This window comes from Equus przewalskii, chromosome 7 (genome assembly GCF_037783145.1).
Source record: "Equus przewalskii isolate Varuska chromosome 7, EquPr2, whole genome shotgun sequence".
NCBI lineage: Eukaryota > Metazoa > Chordata > Mammalia > Perissodactyla > Equidae > Equus > Equus przewalskii.
The window spans coordinates 1,705,418-1,726,165 of NC_091837.1; the positions used below are offsets into that span (position 1 = coordinate 1,705,418).

Here is a 20,748-nt window from a genome sequence, read left to right on the forward strand (position 1 = left end):
TTTAAATCAGTCTTAGCACTTGTCGGGGTACACCTGTTTTGTGGAATAAAGTCCAGGTTAATCTGGCGAATGTGGATGGCAGTGAGATAAGGAAAAGGACACCTGGAATGCTTTCTTTCACTCTTGTCCCCTTCTCCTTGTCAGAAACCCACTCACCTTGGGTCATATCTGCTGTCTTGTCAGTGAGGGCCTGGGTTATGACTGCATTTGATTGAGCACAGGAGAGGGGAGCCCCCGGCAGGAAGGGCAGTCGGGCCTAGGAGCTGAGAGCACTGGACGGGATGCTCCTTCCATCCTGCCCTCTTGAGCTTTGACATGTCTCATCTGAGCTTCCCTTCATCTGTCTGCTTTGCTCTTCTAACCACAAGCCCATGGTGGAGGATGGCTTCCTGTTGCTGCAACTCCTTCGAGCGCACAGTCCTCAGCCCAGGGGAGCAGGAAAGGCCAACAGGCATCGCTGAGCCTCATGCCAGATTTCCCTCCGGCCTTGTGGTCAGCTGTGTGCTGGGCGTGAGGTTCCTGGAGGAGGCAGTTTTTCCAGAGGGGGTTTTGTGGCCCGCCGTGGTCTGTAGGACTCTCAGGCTGTGATCCCTCAAATCTGTGTTTTTGGGCAGAGCAAGGGAAGTAAGGCAGATCCCCATAGCCTCCGCTACCGTTAGGTTTCCAGGGCCCCCTCTGCTGTACTTTGGTTTGATTTCTTGGGATTTGGTGCCTGTGGGAACTTTTGGCCCCCTGCAAGCTGAAAGAAGGCACTGCAGAGAGAGAGATTGCTAACTGCTTCCAGTCGCTGTCAGCAAGTTGCTGATTGAGTTTGTGTTTGTGTTTCCGTCCTCGGGAGTGGGGGTGGGGGTGGGGTCTGGTCTGGCCATGCCCCTCCAAAGTGAGCACAGTGACGTAAGTATGGTGACTGTGACCAAGGAGGAGATGGCCATTCCTCAGCCACCTCGGCTCTCCTGACCTCAGGAAGTGATCACCTTTGTTAAACTGATGAGACCAAAGCTTGGCAGTGTGTTGTGGTTAAACAGGAGGACGGGCTGAATTCAGAAAGGAGGAAACAGTGCCTTCATTTTCTCCCTAACCAAATTCCATCCCTAGTGGATGTGGCAGCACCAGCTTCAGGCCTTCCTCTTGCCAAGCCTTGAAGGTTTTTTTTAGGGAGCTCAGCTTCCCAGTTGGAGGGCCAAGGCCAGACCTCCCAGCTGAGAGCAACCCACAGGCCTGCAAAGCAGACCTCTCCAGAGTTTTGTCGTCTCCGGCCCTCAGCACAAGGTGGGTGGGGTGGCTGTGTGCCTTCAGGGAGGCCGCAGGGCTCTCCTGCAGGGCGTCCCTGGGGGCGACAGCAGGGGATGCTGCCTGCCCCTGTAGTCTGCCCTGTTACATGTCATAGATTCAGTTTCACTCAAGACTGGTCTAAAAATCCCTTTCATGAACATGAGCTGTAAGACCCAAGCTGAACTCTGGAAGATGCTGACATCAGCCCCTGTGAGAGGTAACTACAGCCTCAGCTCCAGTCAAGAGGTCAGATCACTGGCAGGTGGGGTTGGTGAGACGTGTGTGGTGGAGCAGGCACCGCTGAGGAGCGAGGGCACAGAGCGGCTGGCCGAGGGGGCAAGGAGGGCCCTGGGTTTCGTTCATCAACCCAGGGGAATGGCCCAAGAGTTTGGTTCTCTTCCTTTTCCTCTTTCATAGTTCACCAGCCTGAGAACCTACAGTCTTTCAGAATGTAAAAAAACCAGATTTTGCAGTAAATTAGGGTTTACATTTTGAGATGTTAGGGACTTTACCAACTTATATCTTTTTATTTTAAGATTTTATGTTTCCTTTTTCTCCCCAAAGCCCCCCAGTACGTAGTTACATATTTTTAGTTGTGGGTAGTTGTGGGTCCTTCTAGTTGTTGGCATGTGGGACGCTGCCTCAGCATGGCCTGATGAGTGGTGCCATGTCCGCGCCCAGGATCCGAACCGGCGAAGCCCCGGGCCGCCGAAGCAGAATGTGTGAACTTAATCACTCGGCCATGGGCCGGCCCTACCAGTTTATATCTTAAAGCATTGGTACAGAAACTGCATATTAAAGGTTACCTCTTTAAGAGCAAATTATATTTGTCTCCAAGATACCACTGTTTTTCTTTTCTTTTCTTTCTTTGACTGCATCTATATCATCCACGTTGCTTTTGCACCTTCTCCATAGCTCCAGCTCTCTGGGCTACTGAATACCAACTGTGCCCTTACCGGTAGTAACTGCTCGTACGTTGCCTCGGGTCCTGACCCTGCTTAGGGTAGTCACTGGTCTTTTTCTTTAGGCATTTCCGTGACTATTAATATTTTAAACTATATTTCAAAAAATGTTTTAAATTGTAATGGACTTCTTTAATAGTCATGGGAATGCTTAAGTCATGAAAATACAGAAGAAAAACAGGCTACTAAATTTAACAAGGACTCCAGCACGTATTTGTACCAACTCTAGATTTCACTTCTGAGTTTGCAGTAGGATGATCGAAAATTGGCATTAGGGCCAGTCCTGGTGGCCTAGTGGTGAAGTTTGGTAAGTTCTGCTTTGGTGGCTCAGGTTCAGTTCCTGGGCATGGACCTACACTACTCATCTGTCAGTGGCCATGCTGTGGTGGCGGCTTCCATACGCAAAGGGGAAGATTGGCAGCAGATGTTAGCTCAGGGTGAATCTTCCTCAGCAAAAAATAAAATATCGGCATTAAAGTGACTAAAACTGTTTATATCCTTATATGCAATTATAAAGCTTGTTTTTATTTGAAAGAAATATTATTTGAGGATTTCTTCTGACAAAGTGGAAGATTAATCCAATAAAGAAGAAAATGTGAGCTACAGGACACAGTGAGGAGATAAGAAGTCAGCAAAACTGTGGTCCTGTCTAAATTATTGATGTATCGTGTCTGTATATGTGTGTGTGTGGAAAGTGTGTTTCCTTAAATCCGAAACCACAAATCCAAATGAACTCAGCCTAGGAAACTGTGAGGGCAGGAGAACCAGAAGGAAGTAAGCAAAAGCATCTGGAGAGTCTTGCGTCACTCTGCTGGAAGATGCTGACTTGCGCTTGACTGAAAATAGGGGAGAAGAGATGTACATGAATGAATGTCATGTACAGGAAGGAAGCGCAGTGGAAGGCACTATCTCAGCCAGTTAACCAGGCTTCTGTGAGCGCCGTGTCCTGGACTGGCTGCCTGTCCCCAGCCAGACCTTCACTTGGCTGGGTCCCTAACCCCCGGTCATTTAGGGCTCAAACACTACTTTATCAGGAGACCTCTGCCCTCCCCAGCCGCTGCTGCCTGGTAGATCTCTCTCTCTCCTTACTCACTTTTTTGTGGAGCACTTGTGTGCTCTGTTCTCTTTAGCCTGTTTCCCATGCTGCAGTGGAAAGCAGGGCCCTTGTCTCTTGTTTCCCTCTGGATTCCCAGCACTGAGCACCATGCCTGATCCGCATTGGGTGACCAGTGAATATTTGTAGAGTGAATGTATGATTTCACTGCTGGTAATCTTACTCCTTTGTTTAGTGGAGTAGACAGTGCATAGTCTGCCCTGAGCCAGGTGCTGCGCTGAGGTCTAGGAACATACCCTCGGTCCTTCACAAACTCCCCTCAGGTTAACAAAGACCTTTTAATGTGTGTTATCCTTTATGATCCCTCATGATGCTTTTTTAGGCACACGTGTCCGCCATTGGACATGTGTGAAAACTGAGTGAGCAGTTAAGACTGATGCTCGGATGTGGCCAGCTGGACGGGCAGAGCCAGCATTCACTGACCCAGGTGCATGTTCTCTCTCTCCTGTTGGCCTGACTCTTGAGGCGTCCTGTCTCCTATCATTCCTAGCTGGCACGGAGAGGCTGGCCACATGGCACGGGCAGGAAGAAGCAGCTGTAGAGCACGTCTGACTTGTGCTTTGGGGCAGAGGATGAAACTGACCTGTTCACTGACCCGCATACAGCACAGGCCAAAGAAAACTTTATTCACTCTCTCCTGAGCCAGTTGAAGTTCAGCTGGTCCTCTTTGGAGTTGGTCTCACTATGGAGAAATCAACATACTTATCTGAAAAAGCCTGTGACTATGCCTGGGCTGTTGAGCAAGGAGGTTCCCAGAAGCAGGTGAGGTGCTCAGATGCTGCTGGCTGGGTGATGCCCAGGGGAAACGGCCAGATACAGGTCAGGAAAAAGTAGGCTTTGGGCCTCGGGCTCACAGGGTCTTGGCCCCCTTGAGGTTCTGTGATCGTCTGTATTCACCCAAACAGCATACCTGCCTGGGTGCCCAGCAGAGTGCCAGGCCTGGGGCATGGAGAGGGGGAAGGAGCATGGGAGACCCCCAGGGAGTTGGGCAAGCCTGGGGCAGGGCTGAATGCTGGAAAGGTAGGTCTGGGCTTGGGCTGCTAAGAGCCTCAGCTGCTGGGCTGAGGCCGAAGGATTTCAGGGTGTGAGCAGTGGCTTTGCTGGTGAGGATGGGATCGGATGGACAGAGGGAGTGCAGGGTTCTGTTTAGGACAGGTGAGCAGCCAGCTGCAGACAGCTGGAAGGTGTCTGCAGCGTGGGTTCAAAGTGCAGGAGAAAGCAAGGGGTGATAGTTGGTCATTCTGGAGTGGCTGAGCTCCCCTGAGTTGAGAATGGGAAGCCCTCTGAAGGCAGAAGAGGGGCAGGGGGCCTCAGAGGATTGTTGGGGCAGGCAGGAGTGCAGAATGAAGCTGCTGCTTGGGGACTAGACTTTTTTACCAAGGTTGATGGGGAAAGAAGGAGAAGGCAAGGCTGTGACTTGGGGACAGCTGCATCTCCTGTGAAAGGGGTGTGAAGGTGGCGCAACGTCAGAACAAGCTTGTCAGGAGAACGAGCTTCATAACAGTGCTAGTGTGGCGCTGGGGCTGAGCAGGAGCTCAGCAGAGGTCCGCTTCCCTCCCCTCCCTGCGCCCGCTCTCCCAGGTAGCCCCTCAGCCCAACAGTGCTTCTCCAGCCTCGTGGCCCTGCTGCAGCCAGCTCAGCATCTCTCCTCCCGTGGGAGTGCCTGGGAGCCCACAGGACCCCTCCCTCACGGTGCCCACAGTTCATTGTGGGAGGTAGCACTCCCACTCCTCCAGCTGGGGAGGTCGAGAAAGCTGTGGGAGTGGCAGTAGGAGAGTTAGGAGAGGCACATGAAGTGATGAAAGGGTGGGCTGTGTCTGGCAGACCATGCAAGGAAATGTCGGAGTTGGCTGGAGGCCCAGAGCCTGTTGTGCCAGTGCAGTTGAGAGGCTGTAATTGGGGCCTTCCTGAATGGGGACGGGGCCATGAGGACCATGAGGTGAGATAGGTGAGGTGGAGGTGGCTGTAGGAACAGCCATTGCGCAGCCTGGGGTGGACTTGAAACCACCCAAGAGGTTCCGCCTGGAAGGGACTGGCTTCCTGGGCAGAAATCCAGGAGGCTCCTGGCTACGGCTTCTGGGCTGCGTGCTGGGGACGCATCTCCACCCAGGTGTGTATCAGCCTGCTGATGTGGCTGTGGGGGGGCATGTACTGGTTTTGGGGGGCAGCCGGGGGAGGGTTCAGGGTACATGGGTGGAGCAAGAGGTACAGGCCTGCTGTGCAGGCTCTCTCACCTGTCAGTGATGTGTTGCCTTCGTGTCCCCTCAAAAGGTATGACCCGAGGCACAACCGCTGGTTCCAGATCCAGTCCCTGCAGCAGGAGCACGCCGACCTGTGTGTGTGTGTGGTGGGCGGGTACATCTACGCGGTGGCTGGCCGCGACTACCACAATGACCTGAATGCTGTGGAGCGCTACGACCCCGCCACCAACTCTTGGGCCTATGTGGCCCCACTTAAGAGGGAGGTAAGGAAGCCCCTCCAGGAGGGGCCTTCTGCCTACTTTCCTATCAAGAGGGAGGCCAGGCCAGGGAGCCAGGCCCAGCGAGCAGAGTCTGCATCCCTCCAAAGACTCTGCACTCAGATTGGGGCGGGGGACCCCTGAGGTCCAGCCAGCCACCTAGGGAGAACCTCATCAAGCATCCAGACCCCATTCCCCAGAATTTCACCTGCCTCTTGGTCTCACCACCTTGGCCCCAGGAAGTTGTTTTAACCCTGCAGTTCAATTGTACACAGAATCCTCCTGTTTTTCTGTCCTTCAGCGCAGCTGAGATGAGCTGGGGTGTGTCCAAAGATGATGTTAAACAGGAGGGGCACTGAGAGAGATGAAGCCTCAGACTTCTCCCCCACGGGCCTCCTGGAGGGCGGGGTCTTATAAGTTATATTTTTCATGTTTAAAAAAAAAATCACGTGTGTCCTGCACAATACCTTGGTTCTTTGAAATTTGAAGATGTTTAGAGTATGTTCATTGTGGAAAGGTGCTGCTTTAGGAGGTGCCGCTCTTTTGTCTTTTAGACTTGGGTACTGGGACCCTGGCCCCTGAATCAGACATGAAATCCCAGGGCGAGGAAGAGGCTTGCTGACCTCTTATATCCCGGGTCCCACCCAGCCTCAGAGAGCAGGCTCCGTGCCCTTCTAGCACCGACATTGCCATTTGTGGAGCACATGCTACAGGCCAGGACACCTTTGGGGATCCCCGAGCGCCCCAGAGGGAGAGGATGTTGTGGGAGACACACAGGGTTCTGCCACACTGGTTCTGGTTCTGGGACTTTGGCAAGAACTCCTGCCTTTCTGAGCTCTTTCCACACCTCCCCCTGATCGCTCGCCCTTCTCCCAAGCCTCCAGGGTCTTAGACTTTGACCTCAGGGGGCTGGGGGGGCGGGGGGGGTGGTCTTCCTGATGGGCCTGCAGCCCACTTGACCTCCAAGGTCAGGGGTTCCTACCATGGTTCCTCCCAGGCAGGGAAAGCTGGCCTGCTCCTTGTTCCTCTGCTTCCTTGGGGAAGGGAGCCCCTCTGGATACTCCCTACCCCTGTCCTGCAGAAAGGAGTGGGTTTTGCATGGGAAAGATCAGGGAGTCCTTGAGACCTGGTGGACAGGACAGTCTCCTGAATTCCGTTCTACTTCCAGGAGGCACAGAAGGGTGTGAGTGGGAGTGGGTGGGTGGGGGAGGGTCTGGAGGGGTTCTTTGTCTGAGGCTGGCTTGGGAAGCTGCAGTTCTCGAGTGTGGCCACAGAGGGGCAGCCTTGGCCTTCAACCAGCTTCTCTCTGACTGCCACTGTCCTTCCTTCATAGTTCATTCATTCATCAACTATTTATTAAGGGCTTACCATATACTAAGTCCTGGGGAGCCAGTGGTGATAAAAAATGACAACAGTCCCCCTCTGTGATGTTTACAGCCTAGCAAAAGAGACCGTTCTAAGTACTAAACAAATCAGTAAAGTAGTTGCCAATTGTGGTAAGTGAGAGAGAAGAAATTGAGAGGGTTGAGCTAAACAGTGTTCAGGGAAAGGGGTCTGGCAGGACAATTCTAGATAGACTATTTGGGGAAGGCCCATCTGAGGAGATGTCAATGAGACCAAGGTCTAAAGGAAGATGGGCAGCCCTTTGGAGAGGGAGGAAGGGCCTTCCAGGCCAAGCGGGGGGCTTCACAGTTTATTCTGAGAAAGACGGGAAGCATGGCGAGTGCTTGTGAAGAGCGCAGGGTTTGGAGGATCAGGAGCAAGGAGAGCAGTTCCTGGGCCGTTGGGTAGTCCAGGCAGAGGCCGTGGTGGCTTGTGCGTGGGTGGAGGCTGTGAAGAAGGAGGGAGATGGGCAGTTTGGAGATGTAGTTTGGAAGTAAACTGACCAGACTTGCTGATTGACCAGATGTTAGGGAATGAAAGGGGATAGATCATAGAAGACTCGCAGGCTCCAGGTGGGAGAACCTGGGTGGGTGGCCAGGCCACTCAAGAGGACAGGTGGGTTTGGAAATGAAAAAGAAGGAAAAGTTCCATCCAGAACATGATAAATGTGAGATGCCTGGGGACATCCAATTGGAAATGCCAGTTTGACATTAAAAGTCAAGCTCAGATTATTCACAGTAGCCAAGATGTGCAAACAACCCAAGTGCCCATCAACTGCTGATTAGATAAAGAAGATGGGGTATATATACACAATGGTATACTACTCAGCTGTGAAAAACGACAAAATTGTCCCATTCACAACAATGTGAGTGGACCTTGAAGGTATTATGTTAAGCGAAATAAGCCAGACAGAGAAAGATAAACACCATATGATTTCACTCATATATAGAAGATAAACAAACATAGACAAAGATAACAGATTATTGGTTACCAGAGAGGAAGGGGGGTGGGGGGTGGGCATAAGGGGTAAAGGGGCACATATATATGATGACTGACAAATAATAATGTACAACTAAAATTGCACAGTTATAAACTATTAGGACCTCGATTAAAAAAGCCCTCAAGCTCGGGGGAGAGGTCAGCCTAGAAATAGAACTGTGGAGAATTCATCAGCACACAGTTCTGTGCTGGTTGTGGGAATGGCTGTGATAAGCTCAGAAGAGCAGGGACAATGAGAGGACAGTGGAAGAGCAGCTGCGGAGCTGGATGGGAAACTGCCAGAGAACAAGAGGTTTCCTCCTTTGAGCAGAGAGGGCCCGCAGGTCCAGAGAAGGTGGGTGTGCAGCCATTGGAGGAAATCTTTAGGGGACCTGCAGGGACTGGAGGGAGCAGGCCCACACTGCCAGCTCAGAACCCATGCTCAAACATAGTGAATGACTGGGGTAAAGGCTGTCGAGTGGCCTCGTCCATTTGTCATGTTCTCCCACCTGTTTCTCAGGGCCCCCCATAATGCAGAGTGGCATCACTAAGAACTGATTACTGACGTGCCTACAACGAAGTGCGTGCTCCTTGCGCCAGCAGTAGGCAGAGGCCTCTGGTCATAGGCTCTTCTCCGCATGGCCCAAAGCTGAGCTTTGCCTTGCTGCGCTTCCAGAGGAGAGGACAGAGGTCTGTGCAGGGAGCCCCTTCTCTGCTCACTTAGAAGCCGCCCCAGAAAACTTGCACTTCCAGGAAGATAGAGGAGTTGTATTCTTCTCACTTCTGCTTGCTCAGTACTCAAAACTCTGGACATTCTGTGTAAAACAAACTTAAGAGGCTCAGAAGGGTTGAGAAAGGAAGGCAGACCAACTAGGGATCTCAGGCCTGAGGAACAACACCATACGATAACATGCTTCCTGGTTTGCTTATTACCTCATGTATCTCAGACTGGGGACTAAAGAGGCTGACAGCTGGAAGCACCAGTGGGAAACAAACTTCAACAAATGTTTAAAAGTTGAAATCATACATTGTGTTCTTTGACCAAAATGGAGTCAAACTAGAAATCACCAGCAGAAACTTAACAGGAGAAATCTCCAAACATTTGGAAACTAAACAACACATTTCTAAAAACTCCATGGATCAAAGGGGAGTAATGAAAATACCTTGAACTGAATGAAAATGAAAAGGCATGTCAGAATTTGTGTCATCCAGCTAAAGTTGTCCTGAGAGGGAAATTTGTTGCACTAAAAGCCTGTATTCAAGAAGAAACAAATCTCGAATAGTAATCTAAACTCCTATCTCAAGAACCTGGAAAAAGAAAAAGACAATGAAATAAACCCAAAGTAAGTGGAAGAAAAGAAATAATAAATATAAGAATAGAAATGAATGAAATTAAAAGTAGAAAAATAGAGAAAATCAACAAAACAAAGAACAGGTTCCTTCATAAGATCAGTAAAATTGACAGACCTCTAGCAAGATGGACAAAGAAAGAGAAGACATGATTTAAAATATCAAGAACGAAACAGGATGTTACTGCCAACCCTGCAGACGTTGAAAGGGTAATAAGGGAATGCTATGAACGACTCTACACATGTGCATTTCACAACTGAGATGAAATGGGTCAGTTCCTCAAATAACACAGCCTACCGCAACTCACTCAAACTAAACAGGAAATTTGAATAGCCCTGTATCTGTTAAGAAAACTGAACTTCCCCAAAAGAAATGTCCAGGCCTAGATAGTTACACTGGAGAGTTCTACCAAATGTTTAAAGAAAAGCTAACACCACTTCTGCGTGATTTTTCCCCAGAAAATGGAAGATGAGAGAATACCTCCCAATTCTACTTATAAAGTTAATGTTACCCTGATACCAAAAGCAAAGACAATACCCCGAAAAATGACTGATGACTCATAAATATACATGTGAATATCCTTAACTAAATATTAGCAAATAGAATTAACCCTCCCTCCCCAAAGAAATTCATGATCTAATGGGGTTGATTGCAGAGACAGGAGGCTGGTTTTGTACTTGAAATTCAGTTGGTGTAATTCACCATATTAAAAATCACATGATTGTATCAGTCAGTGCAGTAAAATGATATGACAATGTTTTGCATTCATTCATGATCAAACTCTCAAAAAATAAAAATAGAGATTAATTTCCTCAGCTTGATGAAGAGCATCTACAAAAAATCTTACCACTAACATTATACTTAATAATGAAAGACTGAATTGAATGCTTTCTCCCAAGATGGGGAGCAGTGCAAGGATGTCTGTTCTTGCCACTCTTTTTTTTTTTTTTTTGAGGAAGATTAGCCCTGAGCTAACTACTGCCAGTCTTCCTCTTTTTGCTGAGGAAGACTGGCCCTGGGCTAACATCTGTGCCCATCTTCCTCTACTTTACATGTGGGACGCCTACCACAGCATGGCATGCCAAGTGGTGCCATGTCTGCACCTGGGATCTGAACCGGTGAACCCTGGGCTACTGAGAAGCAGAACGTGTGAACTTAACTGCTGCATCACTGGGCCAGCCCCTGTTCTCACCACTCTTATTCATCGTAGTCCTAGAGGATCTGGCCAGTGAAATAAGGCAAGAAAAGAAAATAAAGGCATGTAAATTGAAAAGGAAGAAATAAAACTGACCCTACAGGTAACAAAATTGTCAAAACTCTAAAGGAATCTACCCCCCAAAAATATCCTAGCACTAGTAAGTGAGTTCAGCAAAATTGCAAGATATAAGATAAACATACAAAAATCAGTTGTATTTTGGGTACTAGCAATGAACACAGCACATGGACACTGAAATTAAAAATACAATACCACTTGAAATTGCTCAAAAAAATTAAATGCGGAGTGGGCCCGGTGGCACAGCGGTTAAGTGCGCACATTGCACTTCAGCGGCCTAGGGTTCTCCGGTTCGGATCCCAGGTGCGGACGTGGCACTGCTCATCAAGCCATGCTGTGGCAGGCATCTCACATACAAAATAGAGGAAGATGGGCATGGATATTAGCTTAGAGCCAGTCTTCCTCAGCAAAAAGAGGAGGATTGGCAGATGTTAGCTCAGGGCTAATCTTCCTCAAAAAAAACAAACTAAATGCTTAGGTATAAATCTAACAAAACCTTTATAGGATTTATATGCTAAAAATTATAAGATGCTGATGAAAGAAATAAAAACATGTAAATAAATAGACATACCATATTTATGGATTGGAAGAGTCAAATAATAAAGATGTCAGTTCTTCCCAAATTGATATACGGTATTTAACTCAATTTCTATCAAAATCCCAGCAAGCGTTTTTGTAGGTATAGATGAGATTATTCTGAAATTTATATGGAAAAGCAAAGGATCTAGAATGCCTCAAACAATTTTGAAAAAGAATAAAGTGAGGGGCTGGCCTGGTGGCCTACTTGTTAAGTTCACATGCTCCACTTTTGCAGCCTGGGGTTCACAGGTTCGGATCCCAGGTGTGGACCTACTCACCACTCATCAAGCCATGCTGTGGTGGCATCCCACATATGAAACAGAGGAAGACTGGCACAGATATTAGCACAGGGCCAATCTTTCTCATGAAAATAAAAATAATAAGTGGGAGGAATTCATCTACCCAATTTCAAGACAAGTAGCTACAATAATCATGACTGTGGTACTGGGGGAGGGATAGACACAAAGATCATTGGAGTAAAACAGAGAACCCAGAAAGAGACCCACACAAGTATACCCAACTGAGTTTTGACAAAGGTGCAAAAACAATTGAATAGAGAAAAGATAACCTTCCAACAAGTGATACTGGAGCATTTGGACATCCATAGGCAAAGAAATGAACATTAACTCAAGTCTCCCACCTTATACAAAAATTAACTCAGAATGGTCTGTGGACATAAATAAAACTATAGAGCATTTAGGGAAAAAAGGAAGAATATCTTCAGGATCTAGGGCTAGGCAGTGAGTATGTAGACTTGACCCCAAAACCATGAGCTATAAAAAAAAAATGAATGAATTAGACTCCATCAAAATGACAAACTTTTGCTCTGGAAACGCCCCTGTTCAGAGGATGAAAAGACAAGCTGCAGAGAAGGAGGAAATCTTTGTAAACATATCTGACAAAGGACTAACATCTAACATATATAAAGAACTCTCAAAATTCATCAGTAAAACACACACACAAATAGACCCTTTAAGGTAAAAGACTTGAGACATTTCACTGAGGAGGATGTCCAGGTGGCAGACAAGCGCATGAGATGATCAACATCATTAGCCATCAGGGAAATGCATATTAAAGCCACAGTGAGAAAACCACCTATCAGAATGGCTAAAATAAAAAATAGTGTCAACACCAAATGCTGATGACAATGCAGAGAAACGATGGCTCATACATTGCTGGAGGGAATGTAAATGGTACAGCACTGCTGGGAAGGAGTTGGCAGTATCTTTAAGAAGTTTGCTTCCAACTACCATGCCACGCAGCAGTTGCCATACTATGCATTTATCCCAGAGAAATGAAAACTCTGTACACAAATATTTGTAGCGGCTTTACTAACAGCCAGAAACTGGAAACAAATCAGTTGTCCTTCAGTAGGTGAATGGCTAAACAAACTGGCGGGTACACAGTGTGGAATTCTGCATGACTCCATTTATATAACGCTCTTGAAATGACAAAATTATAGAAATGGAGAACATATTAGTGGTTGCTGGGGGCTGAGGAGGGGGTTCAGGGTAGGAGGGAAGTGGGTGTGACAATAAATGGACAACACGAGGGATCCTAGTAGAGATAGACATGTCCTGTGTCTTGACTGTGTGAGCGTCAGCATCCCGGTTGTGATCTTGCGCTACAGTTATACAAGCTGTTACCACGGGGGACTCTGGGTGAAGGGTACGTGGGGTCTGTATTATTTCTTACCACTACCTGTGAATCCACACTTACCTCAAGATGAAAACTTTAATTAAAAAAAAAAAAAAGCCTCCCCAGATACCCCCACTAATGGAAAAAGACCCAAACCCTTGGTGCGTGTCCTGCCCTCCGCCCTCTCCAGCCCTTGCTGTGCCCCCGCATGGCCTGAGTGTTAGTGCCTGGCCCAGTAACACGAGCCCTGGAGCCTCCACACCCTGTGGGGCTCCTCCCCCCAAAACCCACAGTACTTTGCTGTGGGGCCCATGGACACAGCATGGAGGGCCTTGCGTAGGGTGGGTTTGAGGCAGTGGCTATGAGAGAGGAGTTCCTGGAGGCCACAGGACTCAGCATGAGGGGCACGTGTGGTAGGGCTGTCTGGGCAGTGAGGAGGTTCTCACAGCAGGGGCTGGGGGGTGCATAGAAAGCACATGTAAGGTTGAGGACCAAAATCAAAGGCAGCGTGGTGTATTTCCTTCCCCTACACATACCCATCGATAAAGTGGCATTGTTCTTCCTGTTTGATTTTGCATCTCACTTTTTCCATCACCATATCATTAGATACCACTTGCAAACAAACAGATTTTGACAATGGGATCAGCAGGCCTGGAGGATTGGCTGGCTGGTGGGAGTTGGGGGAGGTGGAGGCGACCGAGGGTGGGTCAGCGGTTCCCAGGAGTGCTGACCCTTCTCCCGTGACTCTGAAAATGATGCTTTGGTTTTGAGTTCTCCCATTCACATGTCTCCTTCAGGGGTAAGGAAAAGACAAAGATTCCATCCTTCCTCTTGTAGAAGTTCTGAGTCATCTCTGGGTGTGCAGACTCGTCCCCCACTGGGAAGAGGTCAGGGGTGGTTGATCTGGACAGTGCGTCCAGTGAGAATCCAGGGAGCATTCTCATCAGAGTGTGAGGGAGTCGCCGAAGCCACGAGGTGTGCGGCAGCTGTGGGGTCCAAGCAGCTTTGTGAGGACTCCTGGCTGTCCTCCCTCACTGCTCTCTTGCCCCTTCCCTGCCCCCGGTTCTCTTGGTGGCCCTGCACAGGTGTATGCTCATGCGGGCGCCACGCTGGAGGGGAAGATGTATGTTACCTGCGGCCGCAGAGGAGAGGACTACCTGAAGGAGACGCATTGCTACGAGCCGAGCAGCAACACGTGGCACACCCTGGCCGACGGGCCCGTGCGGCGGGCCTGGCACGGCATGGCCACCCTCCTGGACAAACTGTATGTGATCGGAGGCAGCAACAACGACGCTGGCTACAGGAGGGATGTGCATCAGGTGAGCGGGCAGGGGCTGACCCATACACGTTCCTGGGTCAGTATTCCCATCCCTCCCAGTTGTTACTGATGAAAAAGTAATTGCGACGTGTTTTTTTCTTTTCTTTTTTTTTTTTTTTGAGGAAGATTAACCCTGAGCTAACACCTGTGCCAGTCTTCCTCTACTTTGTATGTGGGTCGCCTGCCACTCATGGCTGATGAGTGGTGTAGGTCAGCACTGGGGATCCAAACTGCAAACCTGGGCCGCCAAAGTGGACTGTGCAAACTTAACCACTATGCCTTGCCACCGGTCCCCGAGTTTTCTTTTAATAGACTTTATTTTTTAGAGCAATTTTAGGTTCACAGCAAAGTTGAGCAGAAAGTAGAGTTCTCATATGTCCCCTGCCCTCACACCTACACAGGACCCCCTGCTATCAACCAGAGTGGTATAATTGTTATGTTGATGAGCCTTCAGTGACACACCGGCATCACCCAGAGTCCACAGTTTACATACATTAGGTTCACTCCTAGTGGTGTACATTCTATGGGTTTGGACAAATGATATGTATTCTCTATTATACTTTCATACAGAATGGTTTCACTTGTTTTTATTATTATTAAAAACTTTAATTATGAAGTTAATATAACCACATTGCAGAACTTTCAAAAAATGGAGAAGGGTGAGGAAAAATGCCACAATCCAGCCCTGTGCCACTAGTTTTTGGTCCTTCTAGCCGTACATGGTTTCCATCTAACTGTGGAGTGTCCCATTCTGCTGCTGGCTGAAGTTTGTCATATTTTCCAATTTAATGCTTGGTCTTCATAGCCGTGTCCCCCCCCCCCCCCCCACGTGGTGGCTGTACAGAACTCTGTCGAACTGGTGCATTATTTGGGTTGGTCTAACTATTCCAAATAACATTACAATTAACACTTGCTTTATGGAGCTTTTCGGGTATTTTGGATTATTTCCTTAGGTTAGAGCAGTGGTTCTCAAAGTGTCATCCCCAGACTAGCAGCATCCACATCACGTTAGAACTCATTAGAAATGCAGATTCTCAGGCCCCACCCCAGACCCACTGGATTGGAAGCTCCAGGGGTAGGGCTCAGCAGTGTGCTTCAACAGGCTCCCCCGTGGTGAGAACTGCTGGGCTTTAGTGGATTCGTTTCCTATTACTGTCTTGACAAATCACCACAAATTCAGCAACCTCAAAGGACCTAAGTGTATGCTTATAGCGTATTCTGTAGGTCGTAAGTCTGACATGGGTCTCGCAGGGCTAAAATCCAGATGTCATCAGGGCATCTTTCCTTTAAAGAGGCCCTAGGGGAGAAGCCGTGCTCTTGCTCACTCAGGTTGTTGGCGGAATTCAGGTCCTTGTGGTTGTGGGACTCAGGTCCCCAGTTCCTTGCTCGTTGTTAGCTAAAGGCCCTTCTTGGCTTCCAGAGGCCAGCACATTCCCTGGCAGGGGGCTGCTGCGTATTCAAAGCCTGCAACAAGGAGGTGGTCTTTCTCACTTCTCATCTCTCCTGTCAAACCTTCCCTTCTGCTTTCAACGCTGGTGCAATTAGATGGGTCCACCTGGAAGATCCAGGATAACCTCCCCATCTCAATGCCTGTACCCTAATCACATCTGCAAAGTCTCTCTCTCTACATTTTTATTGAGGTAACATTGGTTTCTAACATTGTAAAGGTTTTAAGTGTACCACATTATAATTCAACATCTGTGTACACTACAGCGTGCTCACCACCAAAAGTGTAGTTTCCATCCATCACCATATAATTGACCCCCTTTACCCATTTCATCCTCCCTTCATGCAGAGTCCCTTTTGCCATGTAAAGTACGACAAGTTCCAGAGGTTAGGGTGTGGACTTCTGTGGAGGGCCATTATTCTGCTTACTACTGCTGGAGAAGCAAAGGCGATTATTAAGTCAAAAAGATAAGATTTGTATGGCTCTTCACACATGTTGCCAAATTGCTTTCCTGCTGTGTCAGACACATGCACAGCAGTATGGCTTTACTGTGTTCTCACTAGCACTGGGTTTTGTTTTTCTTCCCCTAATGGCTGCTGGTTAACAGTTGACAGTTTGTCCTTGACATTTTATTTGGCATTTCTTGGATTACTAGTAGGTTGAACATTTTTCCATGTATTTGTTTGCTGTTGGGGTAATTTCGAAGACAAGAGAACACTGGTGGTCATCATTGGTCAGCAAGCAACTATTTCCAGTTTTATCTGTGCCTCTCCCCTGCTGTTGGGTGTTGTCGCGGAGGTAAAGATGGTTGTGTGGGGTCTGTGTCCTCAGTCAGCTTCCATTTTGTGGGCTGGCAGCCCCGTCCCAGCAGGTGTCTTGCTTTACTCTGGCCTTGGCTTTGCAGGTGGCCTGCTACAGCTGCACATCCGGGCAGTGGTCATCTGTCTGCCCGCTCCCAGCAGGGCACGGCGAGCCTGGCATCGCTGTGCTAGACAACAGGATCTACGTGCTGGGCGGCCGCTCGCACAACCGCGGCAGCCGCACGGGCTACGTGCACATCTACGACATGGAGAAGGACTGCTGGGAGGAGGGGCCCCAGCTAGACAACTCCATCTCGGGCCTAGCGGCCTGCGTGCTCACCCTGCCCCGCTCCCTGCTCCTCGAGCCTCCCCGTGGGACCCCTGACCGCAGCCAGGCCGACCCGGACTTTGCCTCCGAGGTGATGAGTGTGTCTGACTGGGAGGAGTTCGACAATTCTAGCGAAGACTAGGGCTCCAGGGGCCCGGTGTCAGGGGAAGGGTGGCGGGAGCTCCGAGGGCAGCAGGGCCCGTAGGCGGCCCAGGCCAGAGCACCTTACCCCAGGGCGTTGGCCACCCTGCCTCCTGGCACCTTTCCTTCACACCAGCCCGTCTGCCGGTATTTGCAGGGCTGCAACAGGTATGTGTGGGGCCCTGCAGATCTGTGGCTGTGGATTACCCAGCAATGGGAAATGCTTGTGAAGAGCCCTGGTCCTCTGAAGTTTACCAGGCCCACTCCTCTGCTCAGACATGGTGCGCCATCACCAGCTGTCTTGGCCCCCCTGGTTCCGGTGCCTGCTGGGTTAAGAAGGCGCCCTTCTCCAGAGAGACCTAGGGACTGGTGCCCAGGCGAGGGGGCTGCAGCACACTGAGCCCCCTTCTGTGGGCAGGGAGGGGGCAGAGTGAGCCCCTCACCGGCCCAGCAGCCCAGGGCTGGAGAGGGAGCAGAGATACATAAAGTTGCCTGAGACTGGTTCTAGCGATAAACAGATCCCCTACAGCTGAGCTTTTCTGACCCCATGTTGTTAATAAATGAAATAAATCGTCTTACAGAATGTGTGAATTGTCTTCCTGTGGCCATAGCCTTGCTTCCTCACACAGCTGGTCCAAGGTGGCAGCACGGGGAAGCAGGGTTTCTGGGGGCCCAGCTGCTGTGGGCCCAGGCTCTGGGCTAGCAGCTGAGGCCAGAGCTGCTGAGTCCTAGTGGGAGACCTAGAGCCTGCCTCAGAGGAAAGGATGGTACCCCCCAGGCTAGAACGGTGTCACTGGGAAACCTGGAAACCTGCCCCTATGTGGTGACACGTGGTCACAGGCCTGCTTGAGCACCTCCAGTGAGGAGCTCTTCTCTGAACTTCCGTCGACTTCCAGTGAGCAATCTCCTGGCCCCAAGTAAAGCCCCAGCCTATGGTTCAGGAAACTGACTCCCAGCACCTGAGGAGGGAGGCCATGTCAACATAGAGGCCCCGTAAGAGGCCTGCGCCCAGCTCCTTCCCACCCCCTGGATCTGAGTGTGTGTGTTGGGGGGGTGCTGCGTTCCCTGCAGGTTTGCCAGGTGAGTTCTTAGCAAATCATCTCAAGGGCCACGCTGGTGCAGTGGAGGGAACCCTCTTGGGGCGCCACACAGGCCTGCACAGCTGAGCTTCCACCTGAACAGCCCCTCCTGCCTACCGCAGGCCTCCCTGCCCGGCACCACCCTGCAGCGCCCTGTGACTCCTAAGGCTGGGCAGAGCAGGGGATGACTGGGTCTTCTCTGTGTCCCCTCGTGCCTTGCCCAGAGCCAGCGCCCTGTCACGGAAGGGAGGGGAGCGGAGGGGCAGCGTGCGCTTCTCCATGAGAGCACGGGGGTGGGGAGAGAGGTAGGCTTGGCTGCTCTGGGCTTTCCTTTCTGGATACCCTGAGGACTTTGGGGGGTGGGGGTGAGGCCAGTGGGAGTCACTGTCTGTTCCTCAGGGCTGTGGGACCTTCCTCACTGTCTCTTGGGGCCTGGGTACCCCTGAGGAAACGTGCCCCTGCTCCCTAACCCCCATGTAACATCATGCACTCACTCGTCTGGTTGGCAAGCCCAGTGTTGACCCTGGTGGGTCACTCCTAGTGGGTCAGGATGGCCACCTTCTCCAGTGTCATCTCTGCTCCTGAGGGTGAAGTGCTAGAACACTTGGCATAGGGACCTTGCACTTCCTCTCTCTGCCACCGCCTTAGAGGCCAGGGCAGCAGTTCCTGCAAACCCCAGAGGTTTCTGGGAGGAGGAGTGCCAGGAATGCCCCCCTACTCTCTCCAGTGTGCCATCTCCCCACCCAGAGCCATGCAAGAGACCTGGGCTGTAGGGGAGGGGGGAAGGGTCTATGAGGCCCTGCAAAGCTTGGGGTTAGAATAGACGTGAGCCCTGGAAGGTGACCTGAGAGCTGGGCAGCAGCCTGGCCCTGCCACTGTCTATCCTCTAGGCCCAGCCTAGCATTCACCCGCCACTAGCAAGCCACCACCTCCTGCCCCTGAGCCTAGCCAGCCCGAGCTCGCCAGCTTGGCAGGCTGTCAGGCCCTGCATTCATGCTTTCGCTTGGCTGCTTGCTCATCCTTTTCAATGTGCAGAATCCTCACCCTGCAAGCCAACTTCCTTCAGGAAGCCATCCCTGGCTAGGACCAGTTGGTCCGGGCTCTGGGCTCTCAGAGTTTGCCTGCGTGGTTGTCAGTCATCTGTGGGTGCCGGTGAACCCGCAGCTTCCTCATCCTGGTATTCACCTGGCACCAGGACAAGCACAGGACAATTCATTCTCTCCAGCTGCACTTCTCAGTCTCGAGATAGGGGTGTGGTAGTGGCTGGGGCCACGAGCCCTGCCTTCCACTCCTGAACTCGCTGTCAACTGGGGGTTGGCTGCTGTGGGACACATGCAAGGGGCTGTGGATCTCAGTGAGATGAGGCTGGAGATGGTCCTTGTCCTGAGGGCAGTGGGAGGCAGCCAGAAGTGAGATTAGAAATATCACTCTGGGTCGTACACAGGTGGGGCTGAGTAGAGACTGGAGACATTTTGGAGGTCCTGGTGATGGGTGTAACCGGGTGGGGGTCTTGTCCAAGTGGTGCTCTTCAGAGGTGGGAATTCAGGGGGTCAGTTCTGGGGGAAGGGCAAAGCAGGTGATGGGGTTTGAGGTGCCTGTTCATGAACTCAGGCCAGCTGGAGTGAGTGTCCCCTCTATCTCTGGGGTCTGTGCTGGGCTGCCATAAGCTGCTGGGCAGACACTGCAACCACATAGACCTCTGCTGGCCTCTGTTGGTGGCAGCCAATGGGAGCGGCACTAGGAGGGCGCTGCTGAGGTCAGGGCTGTGCCAAGGTGGAGCTGCCCAGAAGTGGTTGGCCTGTTTACTTGTCCCTGAGAAGCGTTTGCACTCATGACAGCACAGGTGCAACTTCCCCTTCCAGCCCACCCAGCTGTTGCCTGCCCCTAGCCTCCTTCCTGCACTAGCATGGCTGAGCAAGGGGCCCTAACCTCCAAAGCCACGCACCCTGCTCCTCCCCACCCTCCACCAGTCTGCCCTGGACAGGTCTCTGGTGATGCCCACAGCCCTGGGCCTTTTGGTGGCCCTTGTTCCATGCCCCCTCCTCCAGCCCCACCCTCCAACCAGATGGTCCCTCCACCTAACTGAGGAGGGACAAGGCCTCTCCCTCCTCCTCAGGGAGCCTGCATGCATGCAGCCTATTCCCCCAAGAGAAGGCAGGTGCCCTCTCCCTGCTCAGGCCCTCGGGCCAACTCTCAAGTCCCCGCAAGTCAAGCATATCTTTTCTGGGACCCAGCTGCCCCACTTTTTGTTCCATCTCCAGGCCCACCCACTCTCCTGCTCCGTGGGCCCTGAGGTTGGGTCTGACCCCGACTCCCCCAGCATGGGGCAGCCCTCTGCTCCTCAGGCTCAGACTTTCTCTTCCTCCCTGTCCCCCTAGGCCCTTTCCCTCTCAATCATCTTCCCCACAGTCCCTGCTTCCCCTGTCTGCTCTGTGCTGTCACTCCAAATGCACCTGATGCAGGAGCTCGAGTATCTCCAGCCCTGACTGCACCTTCTGGACTTTTCCCTCTGGTGATCCAACAGCCTTCTCAAGCAGAATTCCTCTTGCAGGCTCCCCAGCCCCTTTTCATCCCTTGATAAACAAGGACTGCAGGGTGTTGGTCATGAAGCTCTCCGGCTGCCTCTCT

The 20,748-nt window shown here is 50.9% G+C and overlaps 1 protein-coding gene across 4 annotated transcripts in view; it reads left to right on the forward strand.

Moving 5' to 3' along the window:
* KLHL22 (kelch like family member 22) overlaps positions 1 to 17,624 on the forward strand; it is a 36,581-nt gene extending 18,957 nt beyond the window's left edge. For 3 of the 4 annotated variants that reach the window (XM_070626820.1, XM_070626822.1, XM_070626821.1), the window contains exons 5-7: positions 5,620 to 5,812; positions 14,093 to 14,326; positions 16,677 to 17,624. In XM_070626820.1, coding sequence (XP_070482921.1) covers positions 5,620 to 5,812; positions 14,093 to 14,326; positions 16,677 to 17,042 — 793 coding nt within the window. In that variant the 3' untranslated portion in view covers positions 17,043 to 17,624. The other variant, XM_070626823.1, reaches the window with a different exon arrangement.
* Positions 17,625 to 20,748: the final 3,124 nt, after the last annotated feature.